Source organism: Meleagris gallopavo, chromosome 4 (genome assembly GCF_000146605.3).
Source record: "Meleagris gallopavo isolate NT-WF06-2002-E0010 breed Aviagen turkey brand Nicholas breeding stock chromosome 4, Turkey_5.1, whole genome shotgun sequence".
NCBI lineage: Eukaryota > Metazoa > Chordata > Aves > Galliformes > Phasianidae > Meleagris > Meleagris gallopavo.
This window is the reverse complement of record NC_015014.2, coordinates 64,509,470-64,533,331: the sequence shown is the minus strand read 5'-3', so window position 1 is coordinate 64,533,331 and position 23,862 is coordinate 64,509,470. Positions and strand designations below refer to the sequence as shown.

Below are 23,862 nucleotides of genomic sequence, written 5' to 3'. Positions count from 1 at the left end.
AAGCAAAGCCAATAAGTGTTTGTCCGAGGAGAAGCTTCTGCTCCCTGCCTCATGCCACCAGCACTCACTAACTCAGGTACCATAAATGAGACATTTGAGAACTGCCAGCAATGAGCTGCGAAAACCTGTCCCTGGGATGCACTGCTGGAAGTGACTTACTCTGCTGCTTGAGTTGCTGTGCTCCGTGAGGGCTCTCGTGGTGCAAATCGGATCCGCCTCCTTCGAGCCTCCTGGAGCACAGCTCAGAGCCCAGACATCACCGCCTGCAGCACCCTGACACCTTCATTTGGAAGTTGCACCCTCTTCAATTACTGCCCTGTTGGGGACCTTATAATCACCCATGTAAAAACCCGACCAATTTAAAATGATCCCCAGTACAGCCCCTAGGTGTGACTTCCAGAAGTGCTTCAGACTCAGGCCAGTTCAAATTACAAGGGCTAACCTCCTAATTAAGAAGAGTTATGGCTTGATTTAGAAAAGAGAGGGACCAATTAACACATGCAGTGTAATGTCTTAATTGGGATTCAGATTCTAAAATTTGTGTAGTTCAGAATAAATGACTCATAATTAGTTGAGAGGTCACTTTTCTTCTGTCCCCAGGATCTCTGCTATCGACACAGATCTCCAAAGAATTTTAAGTTAAATATTGCAAGCTGTACTTTGTTAGCTGTCAAATGCTGTCAAATGCAATCAAAACCCTCTTTTCACCCATTAGCTTCCCCATTGGAAGTGGATGATTAGACTTTGGTCCCTGGAGGTGCTCAAGAAATGTTCAGATTCTGTACTGAGGGACAGTGGGGCAACATTGGTGGTAGGTGGACAGCTGGACTGGATGGTCTTGGAAGTCTTTTCCAACCTTGGTGACTCTATGATTCTATGCTTCCTAATGGCTTCATTGGAGAATATTATATTACAGCAGGTTAAAAATAAATGCAGTGAGTCACTGTTTGTTGAAGAGTTAATTAATGTACAGTGCTGTCCTCTGTCTCGAGGAGGTCTGAACCTCCAGATCCTGATGGCCCAGCTTTGCCATTGGCATCTTCTAAAGCAGACTGCTCTATTCAGAAGAGTTTATCTTCTCTTAATTCTGCAGAACCATAACATGAAGCTATTCCTCCACGGGAACAGTAGCTCTACATGCTGTCAGTGCACAGGCCACGAGTGGCGAAGCTCTGGTGAACTAAACCTTGTTGGCACTCAGACTGGACAACAAAGGGATGAAAAGCCCATGTCAAGAGAAGGTGTCATGTCAGAAGACAATAATATCTCTGAAAGAGTGGTCAGGCTCTGGCACACTGTCCAGGGAGTGGAGGAGCCACCGTCCCTGGAGGTGTTCCAGAACCATGGAGATGTAGCACTGAGGGACGTGGTTATAGGCATGGTGGGGAGGGGTTGGGCTTCTCCAGCCTCAATGATTCTCTGATTCCATATGGTCTATCGTTCCTGTTACAGACACCAAGTTATTGCCACCAACACTGCCTTGCTACTGACCAGTATAAGCAACCAGTGTTTATGCATTTGCCTTTGGATGCTATAAAATGGGTATTTTTGCAACCCTAACCCTCCTCCCTTTCTTTCTTCTTTTATTTTTCCCTAAGGTTCGCTCCTGCCCACAGCAAGGTGTTGCAATGAGATGAGATCCCTTCCAACCCAAGCCATTCTATGACTCCATGACTCTTCAGCCCCTTTCCAAGTCCCCTAATTCTTATTCCTTCTGCAATTTGCTTTCACAAAATGTGCCTGGTGGATAGAAACAAGCAGCACCACACCGGGCAGCTTCTGGCTCATTGATCCAAGGTAGCACATGAAAGGAGATGCCTAAACTAGCTCAACCTCACGGGTAGCATTTCAGTATGCATGAGTGTGCACGTACATGTAGGTACACACACAGCCACACGCATGCTTGTACAGACAGTACATCTGCTCCGCAGAGACAGCGTGTTGTAGATCTTGTAAATACACCTTCATTCAACTTTCATCACATTGTTCATTAGTGGTTTAAATTTTGCATAATTTGGCAGCTGCCTCTGGCGTTTTTCAAGAGGTACTGTAATTTATTCCATATGGAAGTCAGTCGCTGTACTAAAAAGGAGTTATCGGGTTCAGTGAACCAGAGCTGTATTTGTCTAGGAGGAGGTGTCAGATGCTAAACTAAATATGACAGGAGTTAACCAAAGTCTCCCAGCTGACAGATTCTGTGGGGTTTCTGTAGTGTTTGGTGTAAACAGGTTCAAAGCTAATACATACATCGCAAGACGCCGCGGATGCCAGCGGGGTAAGGAAAGCACAGGGGGCTGAAGCTTGGGATATCCCAAGGCATCCAGGACTCAAATGGCCCATAAGACACGAACATAACATAGGAGTGGCTGTCATCCCCACACGGTGCGTGCCAAGTCCGTGCTCTGCTCAGAACCTCCCAGTGCCAGCACCACGTCTTGCTTCAGACAGCCCTACTGCTATCTGCAGAATGTTTGGAGCACTCATTTGGGGCAATCTGGGGAAAGCTGGGCTTCTCCATGGACCAGGGGCTCTGGCTGCCATCCTGTCCACCCAAACCACCACTGTTCTCTGTCCATGTCCATGTTGAAGAGAATCTCCTGTTCCAGCAATGGAACCAGTGCCTGCTCCAGGGGAGGCAGCAGATGCAAATGGAGTGATGTTGGGGGATTTTTTTGTTGTTTGATTGACATAATTAAAGGAGCAGTTTCAATGTTTACTCTGGAAACAGCCACGGCAGTTTAAGGTGTCACTGCTGGCAGCTGTTTAGCTCAAACAAACTTCACAGAGGGTTTATAGCTAGATGGAGAGACTTGAAGAAGAGGAAAAGCACCTGTAAGAAATGCATTTTGCAAACACCATCAAAAGGATAAATCCAGCAAAAGGTCATGAACGTAAGGTCCAAGAGGATCTCCATGCTCATTTCTGCAGTAACAGATGTAGCTGAAGTTTAAGAAAGCCACCACCATGGAACCATCATCTGGACTGACTGTCCATCACGAGAATCCATCATTCCTTGATGTCCAACCCAAACCATTCTATGATTCTATGATTCTATGACTCGCACCATCAGTATGACTTGGCCAGAGCAGCTCCCTAAGTTGATCCAGCCTCAGATTGTCCCGATTTGATGAGTTTTATGGGACAACTGATTTCCTGTGGTTCTAGCAGCTCTGCAAGCCTCAAAATCAGGGCAATGTGGAGATGAAGAAAGAGTAGAAATGTTTCTCTTTCAGGGACACATCTCTCCTGCTCCCTGTTTCTCTCTCAGCTCTTGCACATTGCTAGCAGCACCAATTTCATCCCTCCTCCTCCATGCAAGGTCAGCTTTAGGGATGTGTCCAGCCACGAGTCCCTGGAGCAACCCTGAGACCACCGTCTGCACATCAGACCCTTTGAAGCTGCTTGAATTATGGAGGTAGAAAAGAGGCTTTATGTTAAGGAGACAGGAATGAGAAGAACGTAGGTTCTTCTATCACCACTGGCAGCCATTGGTTGCAAGTGTCCATGGAAAGGGCAGTGGTCTGCCTGTCTGCTGCTCATCCAGATCACACAATCCGTGTGCCACTGAATTTCAGAGCTCAGGGGAACCTGAGGCTGGGTGTGCGTACAGATGTGGATGATGTGCACACAGGCCATCTGTGCTGGGCTTCAGATCTGCACGGAGTCAGGCAAAGGATACAGGAGAAGCGTTGGATGGTGGCAGTTGGCTGGCAGCTTTCTGGGAGACACCTGGGCAGTTTCACACATATGATCATAACTACTACATAAAAGGATTGAGAGAAGCATGTTAATAGAGGGAAATGTCTGATGGACAAGAAGTCCAACTTAATGCAGTAGATGCAGTCATTGGAATGGGCAGCCCAGAGAAGTGGTGGAGTCACCAACCCTCGAGGTGTTTAAGACCCACGGCACTGGGGGATATGGTAAAAAAAGAAAACCCAAGGAGGTTGTGGATGCCCCATCCCTGGAGGCATTCAAGGCCAGGCTGGATGTGGCTCTGGGCAGCCTGGGCTGCTGGTTGGTGACCCTGCACATAGCAGGGGTTTGAAACTGGATGATCACTGTGGTCCTTTTCAACCCAGGCCATTCTAGGATCCTGTGATTCTATGCTCAGTCGGCATAGTAGGGTGGGTTACAGTTGGGCTTGGTCATCTTAGAGGTCTTTTCCAACCTGAATGATCCTACAGTTCTGTGTAGTCATCCTAACACTCTGTAATGCAGAGGTACCAATGAAGTTTCCATTGTCTGACCCAGTGTCAGTCAGATCCCACGGATGAGTCCTCTCCATCTCACAGACAATACAAACCCAATATTTTCCCGTATTAAAGTTGCCAACACAGATATTATTTATAAAACTTAAATGAGAATACATCTGCACAAAATAACTGACACCGTGTTCCCCGCATGGCATATGCAGTCTCAAAATAAACATTGATTCTATATGTTAGCTGCTTCAACAGAGCGTCCAAGCAGCAGGAAATGCATGAAACATGGGGAAAGAATGGAGCGCCGCGGAGCTCAGCAGTGGGAGGTAACATTGAATTACTTGGAGAGCAGAGAAGGCGGCCCTGGGAGTTAAAATACACAGCAGGCAAAGAGATGAGAGAAGCCAAGAGAGCTGAAAAAAATGGCACAAGAGACGAGAGAGGCAGCTGGGGGAGTTAAAACATGCAGATGGAGAGATGGCTGAGAGAGAGGAAAGACCTGGATCCAAGTGGAAAGACGGCGACCAGGAACTGGCCACTTAAAATAAACTTTCCCAACGTCGAGATAAAAAGGAGGGAGCAGGTTCTACAGAACCAAAAACCACCGCTGGGAGAACGTGGTTTGCTCCTGGGTGCTGCAATTCCCCAAAAAGCAACACCATTCCCCGCAGAACTGTTCCCTCCTGCAGCACAATCACAGCTGCACGTGGCTCAGGAGAGCTTCCAGACTGGGACTTCTGCTTCCAGAGCCCCAGCCTTCAAACACTGAGCCACAGCCCTCATCTTCTTTTTTATTTATAGATGCTGTAAGGACTTCTATAAATAAATTGATAATACATGCCTTGATAACGACTCCCAGGCTTGATAACAATTCCCAGGCTAACTCAAATTCTATTAAATTTTAAAAGTTACACTTTTCACCCAATGCTCCAAATTTATTTACAAAATAATGTCTCACCTCTGACTGGTTGGATGGGGCCCTGGGCAGCCTGGTCTAGTATTAAATGTGGAGGTAGGCGGCCCTGTCTACAGCCGGGTTGGAGCTTGATAATCCTTCAAGTCACTTCCAACCCAAGCCATTCTATGATTCTATGTCTGCATCCTTCATTTAAGAGATCTGTGAGTCCACATGGACTGCAAATCCCTCGGATATGGAAAGGGATGCTTCCACATCCCATAATACCAACTGCCAAACCACAGCCTCTGCGTGGCCAAACTGCTCCCCACTCCCTGTCCCTCTCCCTTCTCACTCAAGCTTCCAGGAATCCAAAGATATTTAAAGGGAAATCCAACAGTAGGCACAAAGCTCTAAGTGGAATTCAGGCCAAATCAGTGCCCGTGTATTTTATACCTACAGAGGTTCATTTGGTGAGTGGTGACAAGGAAAGTATTCTCTTCCAAACCTGAACTTGGACTGTCTTTTAGTTAAAACAATGACTTTTTCAACAAAAAAAACCTCCTGCATATCCACATTTGCTTGACAGATTAATTTAGTTTCAGTGCATCTCGCCCAGATTGCGCCCGTGTTCAGTAAACCTCATGGCATCAGTGCAGGAGGTGGTGATGCCACAAGTACAAAGCACGTTTCATTATCAGTGTTATTTAAGTCTGTGGGTGCTTTGCAAGACCCATGATGGTTCTCAGTGTTGGAGATGATCATTCATTGACAAATTTTCTGCAAACTCTGAGTTTCTGCACATCGAGATTTTTGGGTACTCGTGGCAACTGGAAGAGCAAAGATCTTCCTGGGATATTATAGTTTGTACTTTGGGGTGGCCCCACTGGGTGAGCTGCTCACAGAATCATAGAATAGCTTGGGTTGGAAGGGACATCAAGGATCACTAAGCTCCAACCCCCCAACACATGAAGGGCCACCAACCTCCACATTTCATACCAGCCCAGGCTGCCCAGGACCCCAAACAACCTGGCCTTGAACACCTCCAGGGATGGACGGGGCATCCACAGCCTCTCTGGGCTTCCAGCACCTCACCACTCTCTCTGTAAAGAACTTCCCCCTCACATCCAACCTCAATCTCCCCTCCCTCAACCACAAACCATTTCCCCTTGTCCTGCTGTTATCAACCCTTTCACAGAGTTGACTCCCCTCCTGTCTGTAGGCTCCCTTTAGGTACTGAAGGCTGCAATGAGGTCACCATGCAGCCTTCTCTTCTCCAGGCTGAACAAGCCCAGCTCCCTTAGCCTGTCTTCAAAGGGAGGTGCTCCAGCCCTCTGACCATCTTTGTGGCCTCCTCTGAACCCTCTCCAACAGCTCACCAAGACAGAGCCAGAAAGCAACACACGGCTGTGTTAAGTCAGGAGGAACACAGGCTGCCACTTAGCAGGACTGTGCCCTGCTGCAGGGAACAACCACAGACCCTTTGAAAAACAGCACATCTTGTGAGCAAGAGCTGAAAACACTGACTTCTGAGTTCCAAAGGTGAGTTTGTTGCTGCATTTTTTCCCCACACCCAGCTCATGGGAAGAACTGATCTCAGTGTGAGCCTCTGGATGCTGGAGGGGTACAGGAAAGAAATATTTGTAAAAATATTGGGAAGCTAAAAATCTCAGTGCATACAGAAGCAGACCCAACCCTTCCATTAAGGAGAGCAAATTGCCCAGGGGTATTTCTACAAGGGCACACAAGGCTAATCAAAGCCATGGGTCAATCCCCAGTTGTGTTAATTGCTATTTACTTTGTCAGCAGTGTGCTTTAGAGCAACCACTATCAACAAATTTGTTCAAAGAGTGCTTCCAGCTTTGCTGTCTGGACAAAGGCAACAAGCCCTTTAGCATCTCTGTCTTTCAGTGCACTGATCAGTCTCCAAAGACTGAGCAGAAGAAAAAAAAGAGAGGTGTCGGAAAGCAAGGTGAGAAGAAGGTCCTATGGCCAGGGCAGGTTGCTGGGGCTTTTTGTCATCAAGAAACGTGAAAGGAGACATTCAGACATGAATAATAACCCTGCCCACTCTCCCGGTACTCCAGAAGAACATCTGTCAGGAATGATTCTGCTGTAAGAAAAGCTGGAAGTCAACATTTCTGATGATTTGTGCTCTGTCTCTCAACCTACACCAGTGGCCAAAATATGCAAAAAACAAAAAGTCTTTGATGGAGCAGTGCTAAGAAACATCACCGAATAACATGAATAACACCTACTGAGGATCTTTTTTTTCCCTCCCCTGGAGAAGTGCTCCCTGCATGTTACCCAACACTTACTTTTCCAGTATGGACATAATAATTGGAGGTAGAACCAGTATAGGCATCGGCAGGACCACTCTCGTCAGGGCCGTTTCTAGCAGTGCCTGGAAAGGAAGAAGAAACCAACAAACATAAGACATTTACAACAAATCTCAAGATTTACCTGCTCTGAGCAGTCTGCGTGCAGACACAGAAATGGTTTGCCTGGCTTCTCGTGTTGCAGATATGAACAAATATACCAGAACACATTTCCAAGTTTGCTATCAGGTATTTGTACCGAAGTGATTTTTGCTCTGTTGCTACAAATGATGGGCTGGAGCCCTTGCTTGGTTATAAAGCAGAGATGAATGCAGGCAGTAGGGCTGTGCATCTCATAGCCTCCGTGATGTTAGTGCATGGGACCACAACAGTCACACCATCATATTCCCACCCAAACATGATGGTGCTGCCTGGCAAATGCTGCATGGTGAAAAAACTCCAGATGGGTTAAGGAGCAGTGTCAGTCCCTTCTCTCTTACTTGAGTTCTAACTCCAGCACAAGGCTTGCTGCAGAACAGCTTGGCAGCATGACAGATACAAATCCCCTGAGACGAGACCTAAACATGACCTTGGATGCTCTAGGAGGCACCATTTACCTCTTCCAGCCACTTCTGTCAGCACTCCATGGGATGCCCCAAGCACTCTGACCACGTGTGGGGCTTTGCCAGATATAGGTAGAGATTACTGTAGGTCTGGGGTGGGAATGCTGATATTTACACATCCAGCCAGGTTTGGGAGCACTTGATCCTTTCCAACCAGAAGGTCTCAGAGAGGCACAGATGTGTAGCCCTAAGGATCTGCCAGATTTTACACCCCAAAACCAGCCATTCGGGAAGAAGCATTGGGACAACACGGCATCTGAGTAGAAGTCCTCAGAAATCTGAAGCTTCAACTCCACTTAAATCAGTACCTTCATTTTTAATAACTATTTTCTATGCTGCCTGTCTTCCCCTAAACCATTAGGATGGAGAGGGGAAGCAAGGTCTTGAAGCCAGTGATGTTAAGTGAGGCAAACTGGCTCAATCAAGAAGCTCTGAGCCCTTCAACAGATTGTTTTAAGCTCCCTGTTAAACAACAATATGGAGATATATTAGAGATCTCCCATTTCTTGCCGAGGACTGTAAATCTGTACATTAATTGCTGTCTATGAAGTGCCTTAAGAGCCTTGGACAGAAGGAGAGAGAGAAATGCCAAGCATTATATTATTAACTCCTCTGCCTGGGCGTGTGCTTCTGTACATGCTTTACATTTCAGATGAAAGCCCACTTGGAAACAACACGCCTCAGACAATCAGATGATGCTCAGAAGACAAAACTATGCAAGAAGGGAAAAAAAGGGAATAATTGCAAGCAGATGGCAGAGAGTAGAAGGCAGTAGGGGAAAACAAACCAGGTGTTAGCACAAAACTACAAACATCTGGCTGCCCTTACGGAACCTGGGTTGGCAGTGTTAACACAGTTTTGATATGGCAAGGGTTAAAATGCAACTCAGCTTGAGAATGAAGCCTTCCTCATTTAGAAAAAGGTGTAAGTTATCTTTGCTTCGTATTCAACGTGAACTGCTTACAAGTTTCCACTAAGAAATCCTAAGGCTGTGAATGCAGTGGGGTGGTGGTGCAGGATCTCCCTGATGGCTCCCTTCCAAACCACTATGGCAAGCCAGTGGGCTGCTGGGCATGACCTTGGGTCTACCAACATACTCCAGTCTATGCATGACATGTGCTTGTATCCACCAGCACACTCCACTCTGTGGCCACCCAACCTCATGCATGGCTGTGAAGAGGCATTAAGTCTTGCAGCTTAATTCTTCACGCCTGATGAGCAGAGGCCATCCAGTTCTAGCTCTAAGTCATCAGTTCCTACAGCTGTGGGAGCTGCTAAGCCTAAATCACAGAATCCTAGAATGGCCTGGGTTGAAAAGGACCACATTGATCATCCAGTTTCAACTCCCTGCTATGTGCAGGGTCACCAACCAGCAGCCCAGGCTGCCCAGAGCCACATCCAGCCTGGCCTTGAATGCCTCCAGGGATGGGGCATCCACAACCTCCTTGGACAACCTGTTCCAGTGCCTCACCACCCTCTGAAGGCCAGCTGTGTATATGCAAGTGCTCACCAGGTACAACTCAGGTACATACATGTTTTGCAGCAATTCTGGAAGAGCCGACAATGTTTCCATTATTGTCCAAAACATCAATTCCTTCTTCCAGCTCTGTGTGCCTCATCAGGACAACGTTGCAGATATTGGCACTGGCTGAGGATGAGAAAAGCATGATGATTAGCATCGCAGCCCCGGTCAATACCACATGGCAGGCTTCTGTTCTCCACACCATCTCTTCAGCTTTGCTTTCATCAATCTGCCAAGAAGTTTCTGAAAGTCAACAATTCATTCACACTGAGACAGAGATGTGATGCTTAAGAAGGGAATGGCAATAATTTCCTTTAGCATGGCACAATCAGGAGCACACCGACGCAAAGAAATACAGGCATTTCCAGATGTCGGTGTCCATCCATGTTCCCAACTCCCATTGTAACCATTAATTCTACACCTGACATTGAGATTTGGCAAGTCAAAACAAGGCTTAACCCTGTTGACCAGCTGGGCTTGGACAACCAGGCACTGATTCTGGACAGCTGCCCTTTCTGAAGGCAGATCCCCAGCTGGATTTCCCTCTCTCACTAATCCAGCAGATAAACTCTTCTTAAACAATGAATTTGAGGAGGTGTGATGGAAATCACAACAAGTGATTTCATCGAGCTATGAAGGACAGCTGAGCTTTGAGCTCTGAGGAGGACAGCCATTTTGTCTGAACCAAAGACACAAGGCTAGGTTGCTTTCATGGACATGCATGGTGTTAGCAGTGGTCCTGCTGACCGTCTGCCCTCATCTTTCATGCTTTAGGGGGAAAAAGGGCTCTGTGGATTTATTTTGCAGTGGTGGGCATGGTGGGGCACAACAGGGATGCGTTGGGGTTGGCCATCAAAGCATCTGAGAAATCCCAGCCCTGCATCCACACCTCAGTGGGGACAGATCACCTTCCTGCAAAACCTGCCCCTGCTCATCTTCTGCCCCTCATCATCCGTTGTCTTCCCCATATTACCCCCAAATCTCGCACCCAGGGCAACACATGGGGCTGGTGGTTCACAAACACCCTTCCCAGGTGCAGCCTTCCTCCAGGTTCCGTGCAGAAACGCCCAAATCTCTGCAGGAAATCCTTAAAATTTTCCATAGAAAAGCTACTAATTCCTCCAAAAGTTTTCTTTTTCACAAGCTGGCATTTTCCAGCAACTCCTCCCCCCCCCTCCCCACCACATTTTGTTTTTCCAACCAGAACTAATGCAAAGCCACTGTTGCTGCAGTACCACCGCTTCCAAAAATGTGTTTCTGCGCTGCTTGATGGGTTAATATTCGCTAATTAATCTCAACTCATGTCATATAACAAATGTCTAATTTTTTGAGGGTGGTGGGTGGGTGAGCCCTATATGAACGCAGCTCCCTGCAATCAAGGATGATTTGTGGTGACAAATGCTCCTTACACTCGAGAATAAGAGGAACATACACACACGCACACTCTGTCTCTCTAATATTCTAACTACTGGACCACTCTTCCCATCTATCAAACTATCTGTGTTACCAACCCTTCAGCTCACCAAGCCACAATGAAAAAGACACCAAGTATTTCATTTAAAGCAAATTTAGTCCCCTATTTTTCTTTTTTTCCAACAAAGCTGCACCAGAAGAGATGCTCTGTGCTGCAAAGGTGGACTCGACGATCCTTATAGGTTACTTCCAGTTCAAGTTATTTTATGACTCAATTAAATGTAGGTTTCATGAAGGTCTCAAATAGAAGGGGAAATGAGAAATAAATAAATACATGTATAGACAATCTGATTTTCAGAATTTAGAAAAAAAATGTGGCAATATAAGCTAGAAATGACTGAAAGCAGGCAGTGTTTATTGGAAAGTGGGTTCAGACACAAAAGCAGCTCTCTGCCCTAGCCCTCTCTGCACATCTTTTCATAGGACAAGGGGAAATGGTTTCAAACTAAAAGAGGGGAGATTTCAACCAGGCGTAAGAAAAACATTTCTTACAGTACGGGCTGTGAGGCACTGGCACAGCTTGCCCAGAGAGGTGGTGGTGCCCCATCCCTGGAGACATCCAAGATCAGGCAGGATGGGGCTGTGAGCACCTGATGGAGCTGTGGGTGTCCCTGTTCATTGCAAGGAATGGGACCAGATGGCCTTTAAAGGTCCCTTCCAACAGAAACCATTCTGTAGTTGGTGGAGTCACCATCCCTGGAGGTGTTCAATAACAATGGAGACGTGGCACTGAGGGACATGGTCAGTGGGCATGGTAGGATGGGTTGGGTTTGGGCTTGGGAATCTTAGCGCTCTTTTCCCAATTTTAATGATTCGGTGATTCTCTGATTCTCAGGGAAACTGCTTAATCCTGTGTGCAGTGGAACAAGAACCATACATTAGCTTCTGGTTTTCATGTAGAAAAAGCTAACTTTTGCCCTTCGGCTGCAGGCTGGCAGTTCAGAAGCAATGGGCAGGCATATCTTAATTAATGAGTTTGCCCAGGTCTGCAAATAGGTAACTCGGAGCTTTCAAAGCCACCAAAACAGCAATTAGCAGGAGGATCCCTGATGTCCTGGCACATAATGAAGCATGACAGTACACAAATAAAAGAACTAGAGAATTAATTACGGGCTAAGCTAAACAAATTAATTATGGGCTCTCAATCAATGCTGACATGGATGTAACCTGCTGCTCACGACACCCTGGGATGCAAATAGAAGAGCCCACAACTTCCCGTGTGCGTCTCTGACTCAGACCCAACCTGAGCGGATCTGGAGTTGTGCTCCATCCATCCCCATGGGTGGATCCACTCCCCATCAGCAGTTTTTACCCACGGTCAGGGTATGAAAACACAGAGAAAAGGAGTGATTTCTTACCGACAGCAGGGAATGGCACAAACCTCTGGATCAAGAGACGAGTGGCGGGGGTAAACTTGTTTGCTCTCTGTACCAGAACATTAAGGCCCACCTTAGAACACAAGAAGAAAACAAAAGAACAGAGAAACAGCAACATTTAGAATGATAGAATCACAGAACATCCCGAGTTGGAAGGGACCCAAAAGGATCATCGAGTCCAACTCCTGGTTCCACATAGCACCACCCAAAAAACAGACCAGAACTTAGCTAGGAAGAGCAGGACAGGTGCCACAGCTTGCAGACGGCTGCAGAACCCTACACAGGGACAGACTGGGCCCCTCTCCATGCACAGAATCACAGAATGGCTTGGGTTGGAAGGGACCTCAAGGATCATCAAGTTCCAACCCTCTCACCACAGGCAGGGCCACCAACTTCCATATCTAATACCAGTCCAGGCTGCCCAGGGTCCCATCCAACCTGGCCTTGAACATCTCCAGGGATGGAGCATCCACAGCCTCTCTGGGCAGCTGTTCCAGCACCTCACCACTCCATTCTTCTTTTGAGAGCTACATCCCATTGCTGTAGGGTTCTGTTGCATTGGGTTCAACCCTTGATGGGCTTTAAGCCATTTGCAAGCAAAAGACAGCCAGGAAACCACTGCGTTGCCCTCATGGAACTGCTCCTCGCTGCACTTTATGCAATTCACCAGCATTTTCCAGCAAACCTTCCCATCTGCTGGCTTTCCCATCTAATCCTTGCCCAGTTGTACTGCTCCAACACAACTCATCCCTCCTCCTGGGGCCGTGCACAACACATCGCTTCACTTCCATCAAATATTTGGGCTACAAAGGAGCTATTAATAGGAGCAAGAGATAGTGGGCAGCTTATTATAACCACAGATCTTTTTTTGGGTGCCTCCTCCAGCACGTGTGTGATGCAGATCTCTCCAGTTTCACAAAGGATCTAAGTCACAGAGACTGTTTCACAGCCATGTGGTCAGATACTGGTGATAGTTGGAGAAATCCCATCAAAATTAAGTTTTGTTCAGAAATTGGGTTATTAACCAAACCAACCCATTAGCAGGCAATGGCTCCAGCCTTCAAATTAGTTCCCCCCACGATGTTTTTCTCTTTCAAAGAAACAAACATGCAGACAAAATCCAACTGTCCCCAACCGGGAATTTTCGGCCGAAAATGGAAAAAGTTGTGAGCAACGCTCGGCCAAAACGTTTTCAGCCAAAAATGCAGCAAAAATTAAAAATTAAAAAAAAAAATCAGACCAAAGCCAAAAATCTAGACCAACAAATAGTGATTTGGGGCAGAACATATTTTGCAAGCTGCTACATTATACATGCATCCGCAGCGCATCTCGTCTCTTTGTAGGCTGCGAGGAAGATGTGGAGAAGCACAACTGCTGGGCAAGCCTTGCACAAGAAAGTGTTGGATCCCAGTACCCACAGAGCATTTCCAGAGCCCCGTGAAACCACTGCTGAGACCCCAAAGGGAACTCTCCTTCCTGATCCCAAAGAGCTGTAGAATTTCCTCTTACTCTGGCCATGAATAAAGGGCTTCGTCTCCATCTTCTTCCCTCTCAAAAATGACCGATTGCTGTTTTCTTACATTTTCCAAGTTCTGGGATTTGTAGAATTGAACGCTTGCAGACATTCATCTGAAAAAGCGTGCCTGTAGAAGTGAAGCTACGACAGCCCCCAGCACGGTGCTGCCCCACGGAGCCGAGTATTTATAGCCTGCAGACAGTTCATCTGCGGAGATGACAAACTGTGTTGGGTTTCCAGCCTCTGCTTGTAGGTTTGATGGAAGGATTTGAACGTGAAGTGGAAGAGCAGCAGCTCTGGAAACAGAAAAGATGCAGCCGAGCCCGGGAGCGAAGCTGCTGTGAGGCTGGTGGTAATAAAAAGCATTTTACTTTCAGATTCAATTTGGTGCTGCAGACGAACTCGCTCCTCCACTTACAGCAACCACCCCGCTGTGAATATGAAATTAAACATTGCTACAGATTTGAATCCAATCTCCCAAATTCCCAACACGAGGACCAGGTTTAAAGGACTAACGAGGGTTTGTTTTTTACAGTTTTGCCATGACTCGAGTTGACCTGTGAACTTCTTCCTGCAGATCATGGAGAGGGACAGCAGCGTGCGGGCAGGAGAACATCCAGCCCTGAAATGGAGCTCCTCCACCAGCAAGAAGCCAATGGGTGTAATTCCTAGGGCTGGCCAAAGAACACCGACTGCGGAGTCAAATTCATCACTGGAGCTAAGAAAACAACCGCGGGAGTATTATTATCCTCACCCTGCCCACAGTCTGAGTCACAGAGCTGGGATCTACAACGCTGCGCTGTGCAAACACGCAACCGAGTCAGGTGGGATTCATCAGAGCAAATGTGGTACCTCCAGATGGGCTCACTTTGCAGTCCAGCCCCGAGAAATGTGCCTTTTTCGGGGTGTTTATTCTCCTCCCAAGATAGACATTTGTGTGCTCACACAAAACACCCCCAGCGGTGCCCATTCAGCTCTGCTGACTGTGAAAGGAGCCCAGGGACTGAGCTGGGATGGAAATACCCAGTGGTGATGTCCGACTCAGGCCCAATGAGTGCTCCTTGTTGCAGCTGTGAGCTCTGATCATGGCTTTTAAATAGGAGTTTCGTTGTAGAACTGATTCAGGATATTCCCACGCTGCAACCCAGACTAGGGGACGGATCCAGCTTTTTTCAGATTGCACCTTCTTTGAGGTTTCACTCTGATGACAGCGCATCCTGACGAGCTGGGGAAGCTGGGTTTTGGGGATGTTGAACTCCTGCACCATGAAACCAAGGCTGGTGGAGTGGGAGACTGTGCGTAATCAGCTACCGAGAGATTCCCATTCCTTCTCCCTTTCTCTTTCTTTTCCTTCCTGTCCTAAAGAGTTCTGACTTCATATAGACTACGATATGAATTTGAAAAGCGTGGAAAATGCAAGACCAACACAAAAAAAAAATACCATTTTTATTCTAAAAACTCAATTTTTTACTTTATGACTACTAATATTTTTGAAGCCTGAGGAACGGCTTTTCAATTCCTCACTTTGGCAATGACTGACTCACTTGACGGAGCTCCAACCCTACCCCCCCTTAAACCAGAGCAGTAAATACATCAGTGGCTCACTCAAAAAGTTGTTATTTTGCATTATTTTGACAGCAAATTTCTTACTAAATAGAAGGAGTCCCACAAACAGGGCAGACACAAGTTGGAAGATGCTGATGAGATGGGTCTCTAGACTTCACTGTGTGGGTTAGGGCTCCACTGATGCAAGGGATTCGGCTTTCATAAAATCATAGAATCCATAGAGTTGCAAGGGCCATCCAGTCCAACTTTCCTGCAGTGAATAGGGACACCTTTCCCAGGTTTCAGCAGCATATGGGCAATAGCACACTGAATACCACAGTTTGAGCTGGTTCAGGTGACTTGGAGAGTCAGTTTGGAAGCAGGGAATGGCTCGAAGGAAGCTTCTTCATCAGCCCCAAAATCACCAGATTGCTGAATTAAAACACCACAGCACTAATTGGATCTGATGAGCCCCATCCAGCTAAACTAAAGAAAAGAGCATTAGGAAAAGGAAGGAAAAAAATCATTCATTAGGGCTGAGAGGTGAAGATGGAGGCAGAGAGATGGGAAACTGGGCCGTTTACCAACTGGAGCTTTACCAAGCCAAGGAGAACAGAATGGAGGAGCGCAGAGAAGGGAAAGCAGAAATGAACTAAGTGGAGAAAGAAGTTGGAGAGAAACAAGAACAAGGCAAGAAGGTAACGTCGGTCAGACCCAAAACGATGGCAGAAGGGATAACGGCAGTAGCCCCACAGTTGGGCACGTCAGTGGAAGAAAAAGGCACAATGGTTTGATAGGTGATAAGGAACAAAGAGGAGAACAGCTCCCATGCCCAAGGCCTGAATCTGCATCAGAGAGCAGTGTCCCAGTGCACCACGAGCTCTGGCAGCTCAGCGCCATGCTCACTGCTCCGGGGAGACAGTTCCGTGCCCACTGCCCCGTGGGGCAGAGCCTTTCCCATCTCCATAGCCCTCCTTTGGATGCTCTCCCTGGATCCCTCCACCAGCCCTGTGCTTTCCGTGCCGCACGCAGTGGCCGGCAGCCCCACGGCGGTGGGTGGCCCACAACCTGATTACGGCCATCACACCCCATTCGCAGGCTGTCAATGCAGCTGCTCTGCACGGCTCACAAACAATTATCAGGAAGAGGGAGCTGGGATTAGAAAAATCCACAGGGGCACCTTCACCTGGAGAGGGAGGCGAAAAATGGTGTCAGTGTGTGCGCGAGTTCAGCGCGCGATGGGGAGGAGAGCAAATGGCCAGTTGTGGTGTGAGCAGGAGAGCGTGGGACCGTCCAGACCGCCGAGGGACCACTCAGGTCAACAGGTGCTCCTGTCCACTCTGAATTGGGAAAAGAAATTAAGATCCTGTTCTTCTTCATCTTGTGAATTTTCTAAGGGTAATGAGTCAGTCCAACTCTAATTTATCTCATTATTGCCGTAGATTGACCCTGCTAATTTTGGATAAATATCCTGTCCTCAAGCATCACTCAGCTCTTTTCTTTTTCCTTCTCCCTTCTTCTTGCTTCTCCCTTCTCTCATTTCTCTTTTCACTTCTCTCCTCTCCTCTTTTCTCTTCCTTTTTTCAAGAACAGAGCTGCAGTATATAAATGTACTTTTCCCCCCATTATTCTCACTCCATGGTGTTACAGTATTTTTAAATCTGCATATTGCAGCAAACATTCCCTGGGAACGGCAGCAGCTATCCAGTTTGCTGAGCTGTGGGAGCCTGGGCTGCAAGGCCAGGCTATTGCCAAAAGCTGGCTGTGACACAGCCATCACGATGCTAATATTGTTTTACAGCTATAATCTTAGGCTTGAATCGTCTTCACCTCTCAGCTTCCTTCAGAGAAGGTAAATAAGATCGTTCTGCTGAAATCCTCCATGGATTAGACGCCTGTACCTTTTTTTTTCTTCTTTTTTACGACTAAATATAAACTCAGGAGTTCCATTTTTTATGCAGCATTTCTGCTCGACCAATTGTGACCACATCTGAGATCCTCACTTGGGTTATGATTTATGAAACCCGTGGAAATAAAACCCAAAATCTCCAAGACAAATTACCATGCTTGAAGAACTCAGGAAGCACAATGGAAACCCTACAGTAACTACGAGAGCCCCCAGGAAGCATTCCCAGGAATGAGGGCTCTACGAGGAGCTCCATACATCCACCATCCATACTTCCACTGGGAAGCTCTGGTCTTCCCAGTGTGGAGGTTTAGATGTGAGCCCAAAACGACAGCAGAACATCCTGATGCTCACAGCTCTGCAGGAAGCTGCTCTGTTTCTTTATCAACAAGCAAGATGTGTTTTCTTAGAAATAACATCACTAAGGAGAAAACTGCCCTAGGATGACCTCGAAGATGTCTGAATGGAGAGAAATGATTTCTTGCTGCAATAGTGGGAATTTGAATCCTGGAGCACCTCTGGTTGAGTCCCTGCTCTGAAGAACTCCATCCATCAGACCTGACACCAGGTCATTGGGCTGCATTCCCCTACTTTGAAGCAGAGCTGATAACTGAGGCCATCCTCCTGGATGCACCCAGCCAAGCAGCATTCACTCCGTTTCTACCTGCAGGGACAGGAGGAGTGACAAGCAAGCAGAAGGGACACAACACAAGGGACAAGGCTCAGTGGGCACAGTGGGGGACGATTCATAGTCCAAAGCCAGTATTTAGGGTCAGAAAGCATAGTGGTCTTTCTGTATCAACACTTGTAAGAGTATACTGGATCAGTCCGTGAAGAGCTGCTTTAAACACCCTCCTGGCCTCCAAGGCCAGCCATCAATACCAGCACTGGGCACTGAGGTTATTAATGGGTTATCAATCACCTGATTTTTTAACCCAAGGTTAGCTAGTAAGGTAAACCAAAAGGAAACATTCATGCCCTGCTTAGGAATGGCCTTAAGTTGCACTAGGGGAGGTTCAGGTTTAATATTAGGAGAAATTTCTCCAAAAGAGTGGTCAGTGCATGGAGATGTGGCACTGAGAGACATGGTCAGTGGGCATGGTGGGGATGGGCTGGGGTTGGACGTGGGGATCTTAGAGGTCTTTTGCAACATTAATGATTCTGTGATGTTTCAAGCACACAGACCAACACAAAACCAGAGCCTGGCTGGGGGTTGTGGTTACATGCCACTGCAGCTCTGGTTTTATACCAAAGACAAAACACCTACTTTTGTTCTGAACCTAGCTCAGGTTGCTAAGCAAGAACAACACATTTATCTTTGTATTGACAAGACCTGAGCCCACAAACAATCCCAAACATTCTCTTAATAAAAGCCATCTAGAATGTTACATAAGCTGGCATATTTCAAGGAGGGAATCTGGCCACCTTTTTAATGGGGACAAACTCCACTTGTTCTTCTGTCCTAAAGACGACTGATCTCAGACAAATGCTTTCATTTCCTCTTTCATGTCAGGTGCTGATGGGGAGCAGTTTGTCATTGGCAGAAAGGATGGGGGAACACCATATATGACAAGCAAGAACATCAGAGGTGGAGGAGATCTGGTATGTTGGCTCCTCCATCTCCTTCCTCTTGGCCAATCTTAAGGTTATTCCTTCTGAGGTCACCTCTAGCCTTGTCTCAAGCAATACTGTACTGGAGAAGAAATAAAATTCTGGCATAGATTCCTTTGCCCAGAGCTATTCTGTGAATCAGGCTGGGAGCAGAACCAAAGAACTGTAGAATGGTTTGGATTAGAAGGGACCTCAAAGATCATCTGGTTCCAACCTTCCTGTCACAGGCTGGTTGCCAACCACTAGATCAGGTGCCAGATCAGTAAGGTGGAAGGAAAAGGATTATTGAAAAAAAGAAATACTGAAAGTTACTGAAAAAAAATATGTATATATTCCATATTAATGTATAGTAAATATATATTAATTCCTCTAAAATTCCTCATCCCAAAGGACTGCACATCAACGGTCCCAGATCTAGAGCCAGATCTATGCTGCTTCTCTGTAACAGAGATTTCTCATTTCTCTCAAATGAGAAAAGAATGTTACTTGCAAAGATTTGCTGAGACTTCTGGTTTAATTGCAAGAAGTATAAAGCCAAAATCTGCTCTTCCGTCCACGTGAGAAAGCCGTTTGTTTGTCCCTCTCTTCAGATGAAGCCGCACAGGGTTAAGACGATGGAAGCAGCATCACAACCCAGCTGATCTGTCACTTCCCCAGCCTCCTCCCTGCATCGCTTGCCAACTGCAAACATGGAAGGGGCTCGCTTTAATTAATACCAGGTCTCAGCAGACCACTGGAGGCAGTGGCACTTGTTTTCAGGTCATCTGGTCCTAATAGGCTCACACTGGGAGGTGATTTATTGCTAACTGACAGCAGAGACCGGTTAATGAGGGCTGAGGCCTTAGAATCCGACATAATGAAACTCGAGGCTGCTGCTAAATTATTTGTCATCACCATTTAAAAAACAAAACAAAACAAAACCAACAACCTCTTGAGGAGCTGCTGGTTATTAATCCAGATATTTACAACATAAAAATCACTCCCTGCCTGCAGGATTTTCTCTAGGCGGCTCTGAGCCAGCAATAGGGGATTTCTGCTTTGCTCCTATCCCCAAGGGCTTGTCTGCTCAGGGACCTCACTGTGTGCAGACTTTGCCTTCTTTTTGCAAGCATCCACTTTCAGTGCACCCCAAGCACCACAGCTGACCCCACGCTGAAGCCAACAGACCTGCATACATCAGGAAGGAGGAAGCAGCCTTAAAGCTGCTGCCTTTCACTGCTCCCTCAGATGGAAGGAGAGCTGCCACTTCCCCATAGCAACACTGCACCCCTCAGATCTACAAACAACTACCTGGTTGTGCACGCCCCTATTCATTGCGAGGCAGTTGGACTAAATGACATTTAAGTGACATTAAATGACTCTAAGGATTCTATGCCATACCATGCAATACTCTTTGCAGGCATCAAGTGCCTCCCATAGAAGTCCACTGCAGCATGGCATCTCCCATCAGCAATGCCAAGTGGCCCACGTGCCACCAGTGGTGACAGCCACCCTGCAGAGCCAGCAGGCCACTGCTGGTTGGATGCAATTCCTTTATCCCCAGGTCTTTGGGAAGCTTTTCATGTTGTTTCAGAGGATGAGTTTCTCCCGCTGGTGGTTCCCTGAAGTGCTTCAGCTCCTTTGCAAATCAGCACAAGAGGAATGAGAGCCACCCCACCACGGTCAGTTCTGCTCTTGGCCCAAGCAGTTTCCTTATGGAGCCTGCCAGCTCTGTGGGGTGACAAAACTCTGCTGATATCACTTCTCTGCCTCTTGCCCTCTGTCTATGGGGTTATGAAGTATGGAAGCTCACTCCAACAGAAGGTTGGTCAGTGTGTACAGGTTAATTCTAGGAGAGGCAGCCAGTGAGCAAGCCACGCCAACACCATGGAAAACTATCTTGCTCCCACCTACATAACTCTTCTAATTATCACCTACTGGCTCTGTAAAGAAATCTTAACAAGCCCACACAGCCTCTTGCCCCAAGGTGAATTAGGGAACCCAAACAGTGTGGTAGGCAGGCTGAGTGCTGCCCAGGGCACAGTCTGTTGGCAGAAAGAATGCCTGCAGGAGGACGTCTGAGGCTTGAGAGAGAGACAAAAGTTTGGGCCACAGTAAAAATAAAAATATATATCTTCAAGGATCTTTAAGGTTGGATATCAGGAAAGATTTCTTCTCCAAAAGAGCAATCAAGCGAGAGGTTTAAGAACCGTGGTGATGGGGCAGTTGGGGACGTGGTCAGTGGGCATGCTGGGATGGGTTAGGGCTGGACTTGGTGATCTTAGAGGTCTTTTCCAACCTTCATGTTTCTATGATTCTTTTAATTCAAGGTGCTGAGCCACCAGGGGACTATCTTCAAAGCCTGACTGCTCAGGTAAGCTATCACACTGCTTCTCTGCAGCCTCACAGTCACACTTCTTGGCATTTCAGCCTGGACTGGGCTAATTCACCAGCACCTTAATGCAGAATCACAGAATGGCCAGGGTTGGAAGGGACCTCAAGGATCACAGATCTCCAACCCCCTGCCACATGCAGGGCCACCAACCTCCACATTTCATACCAGCCCAGGCTGCCCAGGGCCCCATCCAACTTGGCCTTGAACACCTCCAGGGATGGACGGGGCATCCACAGCCTCTCTGGGCAGCTGTTCCAGCACCTCCCCACTCTCTCTGGAAAGAACTTCCCCCTGACATCCAACCTAAATCTTCCCTCCCTCAACCTCAAACCATTTCCCCTGGTCCTGCTGTTATCTCCCCTTTCAAAGAGATGATTCCCCTCCTGTTTGTGGGCTCCCTGCACGTGTGGATAATTTGAGTTCACCCAGCAGCAAAGCAACAGCACAGAGACCCAAGCAGAGCACAGTGCAGGACATGCTGGAAGCAATCAGTGGCAGAAATCTCCTTCTGTTGAAAAGCTTGGGCATGCATGGACAAAGACTCCTCATGGTTAAAACATTTTCTTGTTGTTTAGACTGAGCCATGTCAATTAAAATCTAAACATTGTTGGCAATTCAAAGAAACATCTCAAAAGCACTGCAGTGCTGCTGGAAGGGAGCAGTTACTTAGTAGTGTAATACATAAAGCGTTACCCACTGCTATTGAGACAGCACTTATGACAGCTCCCAAGTAGCCCTGGATGAACTTGGACGTCGGAGAAGGCTTTGGAAAGAAAAACAAAACATATTTTCAATAAACAAACTTCTGGTTATTAAAATGCAACTGAGCTGTTTTTGTTGTTTGGGGGTACTTTTTCTTTTTGTATTTTCTTTAAACCAGAGACAGGTTTAATTTTGTCATATTGTTCTGTGACACACGGTCTGTCATCTAGCAGCGGCAAGCCCAAGGAAAAATGTAACCTCATGAACAAGGTTAAAGGGAATGGAAAATTAATTGGCATCACAAATTGTAATAATAGCAGCTAAAAGAATATGTGAAAGAAATTCAGTAAGTGGAAAAAAATAGAAAAAAAAAAAAACATTGCTATTCTTATACACACGCAGTGAACCCCAAACTCTCCTTATCAAATATTTGTCCTTGAAATCTATCACAGCGAGTTGGATGGTTTCCATCTCAGATTCCTCTTGTGAGCTCCCACATCCCCACAAGAGATGAATCAACACTGAGGAAGGGGAAGAGAGCAGGGCCAGCAGGATGCCTGGGCTGCATACCAAACATCCTTGTGATACAGAAGGATGACCAGGGAGCCTTCCTTTGGTATCCAAACACCCAAACAGACATTGCTTTGTGCTCATTTACACACCCAATTTAATTCATACTGATTAAACTACACCCAGGCTCAGTGTGAATGCACTGAGCATTGCTCCTGAGCTACGAGTGGTTTCGAGATCCTTGAGCCATTTACAGCCACAACGAAAGTCTCTACAGGAGAATGGCCAAGCTACAAACTCAACACAGTGCCTACTCTGCAGTTTCTATTAACAGCGAAGAGACAAGACTTATGTTTCCATGTCAAAACAGAGCTAGCACGCAGCATGCGCCGCATATGCTGGGTCTCCTCACCTTTGTCGCATTGCGGTTTGCATAGTTGACGCACGCATTGTGGCTCTGATTCAACCACTACAGAGGAAATAAAAAGAGAGATGTAAATGTAACCTTGCAGAAAATCAGGTCTACAAACACGGGAGTGCCATCTTCGTTTGGACCCGTCTGTGATTTGCCACATCTTTGTACAAGCTTTTGCACGCACCGACCTTTTGAGCTGAGATAGAAATGCATGCAGCTTTCACCAGCACTCCATCCACACATAAGCACAAGCACTTGATCATGAAAATAAGCAACTAGATCTAAAAACAAACTTTAAGGCCATGGTACAAAGCAATTTTAAAGCTAAAAGCCATGATCTCCCCCTAACGTGCCACAAAGCTGCATGCACCAGGTTGTCCTGAAGACACAAGTCAAGGCTGCTTTCCTTTGCATGACATCCCCCACCCACTCAGCACAGATGAACCTTACCTGCCAAAACACAGTGGATGCTATCGTCTGGTTGGGCAGAAGAAGACCAACAACCTGCAAGAGAAGAGATTCGTGTTAACATACACATGGTTTGTTGATGCTCTGCTAGGCAAGAGAACAGCAAGCATAGTTTTATTGCCTTTAATAAGATATCTCCACGAGTAGGCTTTATTTCATGGTGAGTGGCCAGAGCTCAACCAGGAACAAGCAGGTGGGGGAATAGAATCACCCGGAAAAGCAATGAGGTTTGAACATCTGAAGACAGGAGCGCCGCCCAGAAGCACGTGTGCTCCTGTTTTGGAGCCATCAGTTTTGTTTGGAGAGCCTGTATGTATGCATTGTCCACATGGTACTGGCAGCATCCTTGGGATGCCTCAAAATACCATTCAGGCTCATTCCTGCAATTCTTCAGAGAATCCAT

The 23,862-nt window shown here is 46.9% G+C and overlaps 1 protein-coding gene across 1 annotated transcript in view; it reads right to left on the bottom strand.

Annotated features, from left to right (window-relative positions):
- The window catches only part of LOC100543770 (sideroflexin-5), a 40,882-nt gene extending 17,020 nt beyond the window's left edge, over positions 1 to 23,862 (bottom strand). The window contains exons 1-7 of the mRNA XM_031553301.1: positions 23,671 to 23,862; positions 23,442 to 23,495; positions 22,989 to 23,045; positions 22,062 to 22,127; positions 12,395 to 12,485; positions 9,574 to 9,689; positions 7,419 to 7,504 (exon numbers count right to left, since the gene is read on the bottom strand). Coding sequence (XP_031409161.1) covers positions 7,419 to 7,504; positions 9,574 to 9,689; positions 12,395 to 12,485; positions 22,062 to 22,127; positions 22,989 to 23,045; positions 23,442 to 23,495; positions 23,671 to 23,862 — 662 coding nt within the window. The remainder of the gene's footprint in view (positions 1 to 7,418; positions 7,505 to 9,573; positions 9,690 to 12,394; positions 12,486 to 22,061; positions 22,128 to 22,988; positions 23,046 to 23,441; positions 23,496 to 23,670) is intronic.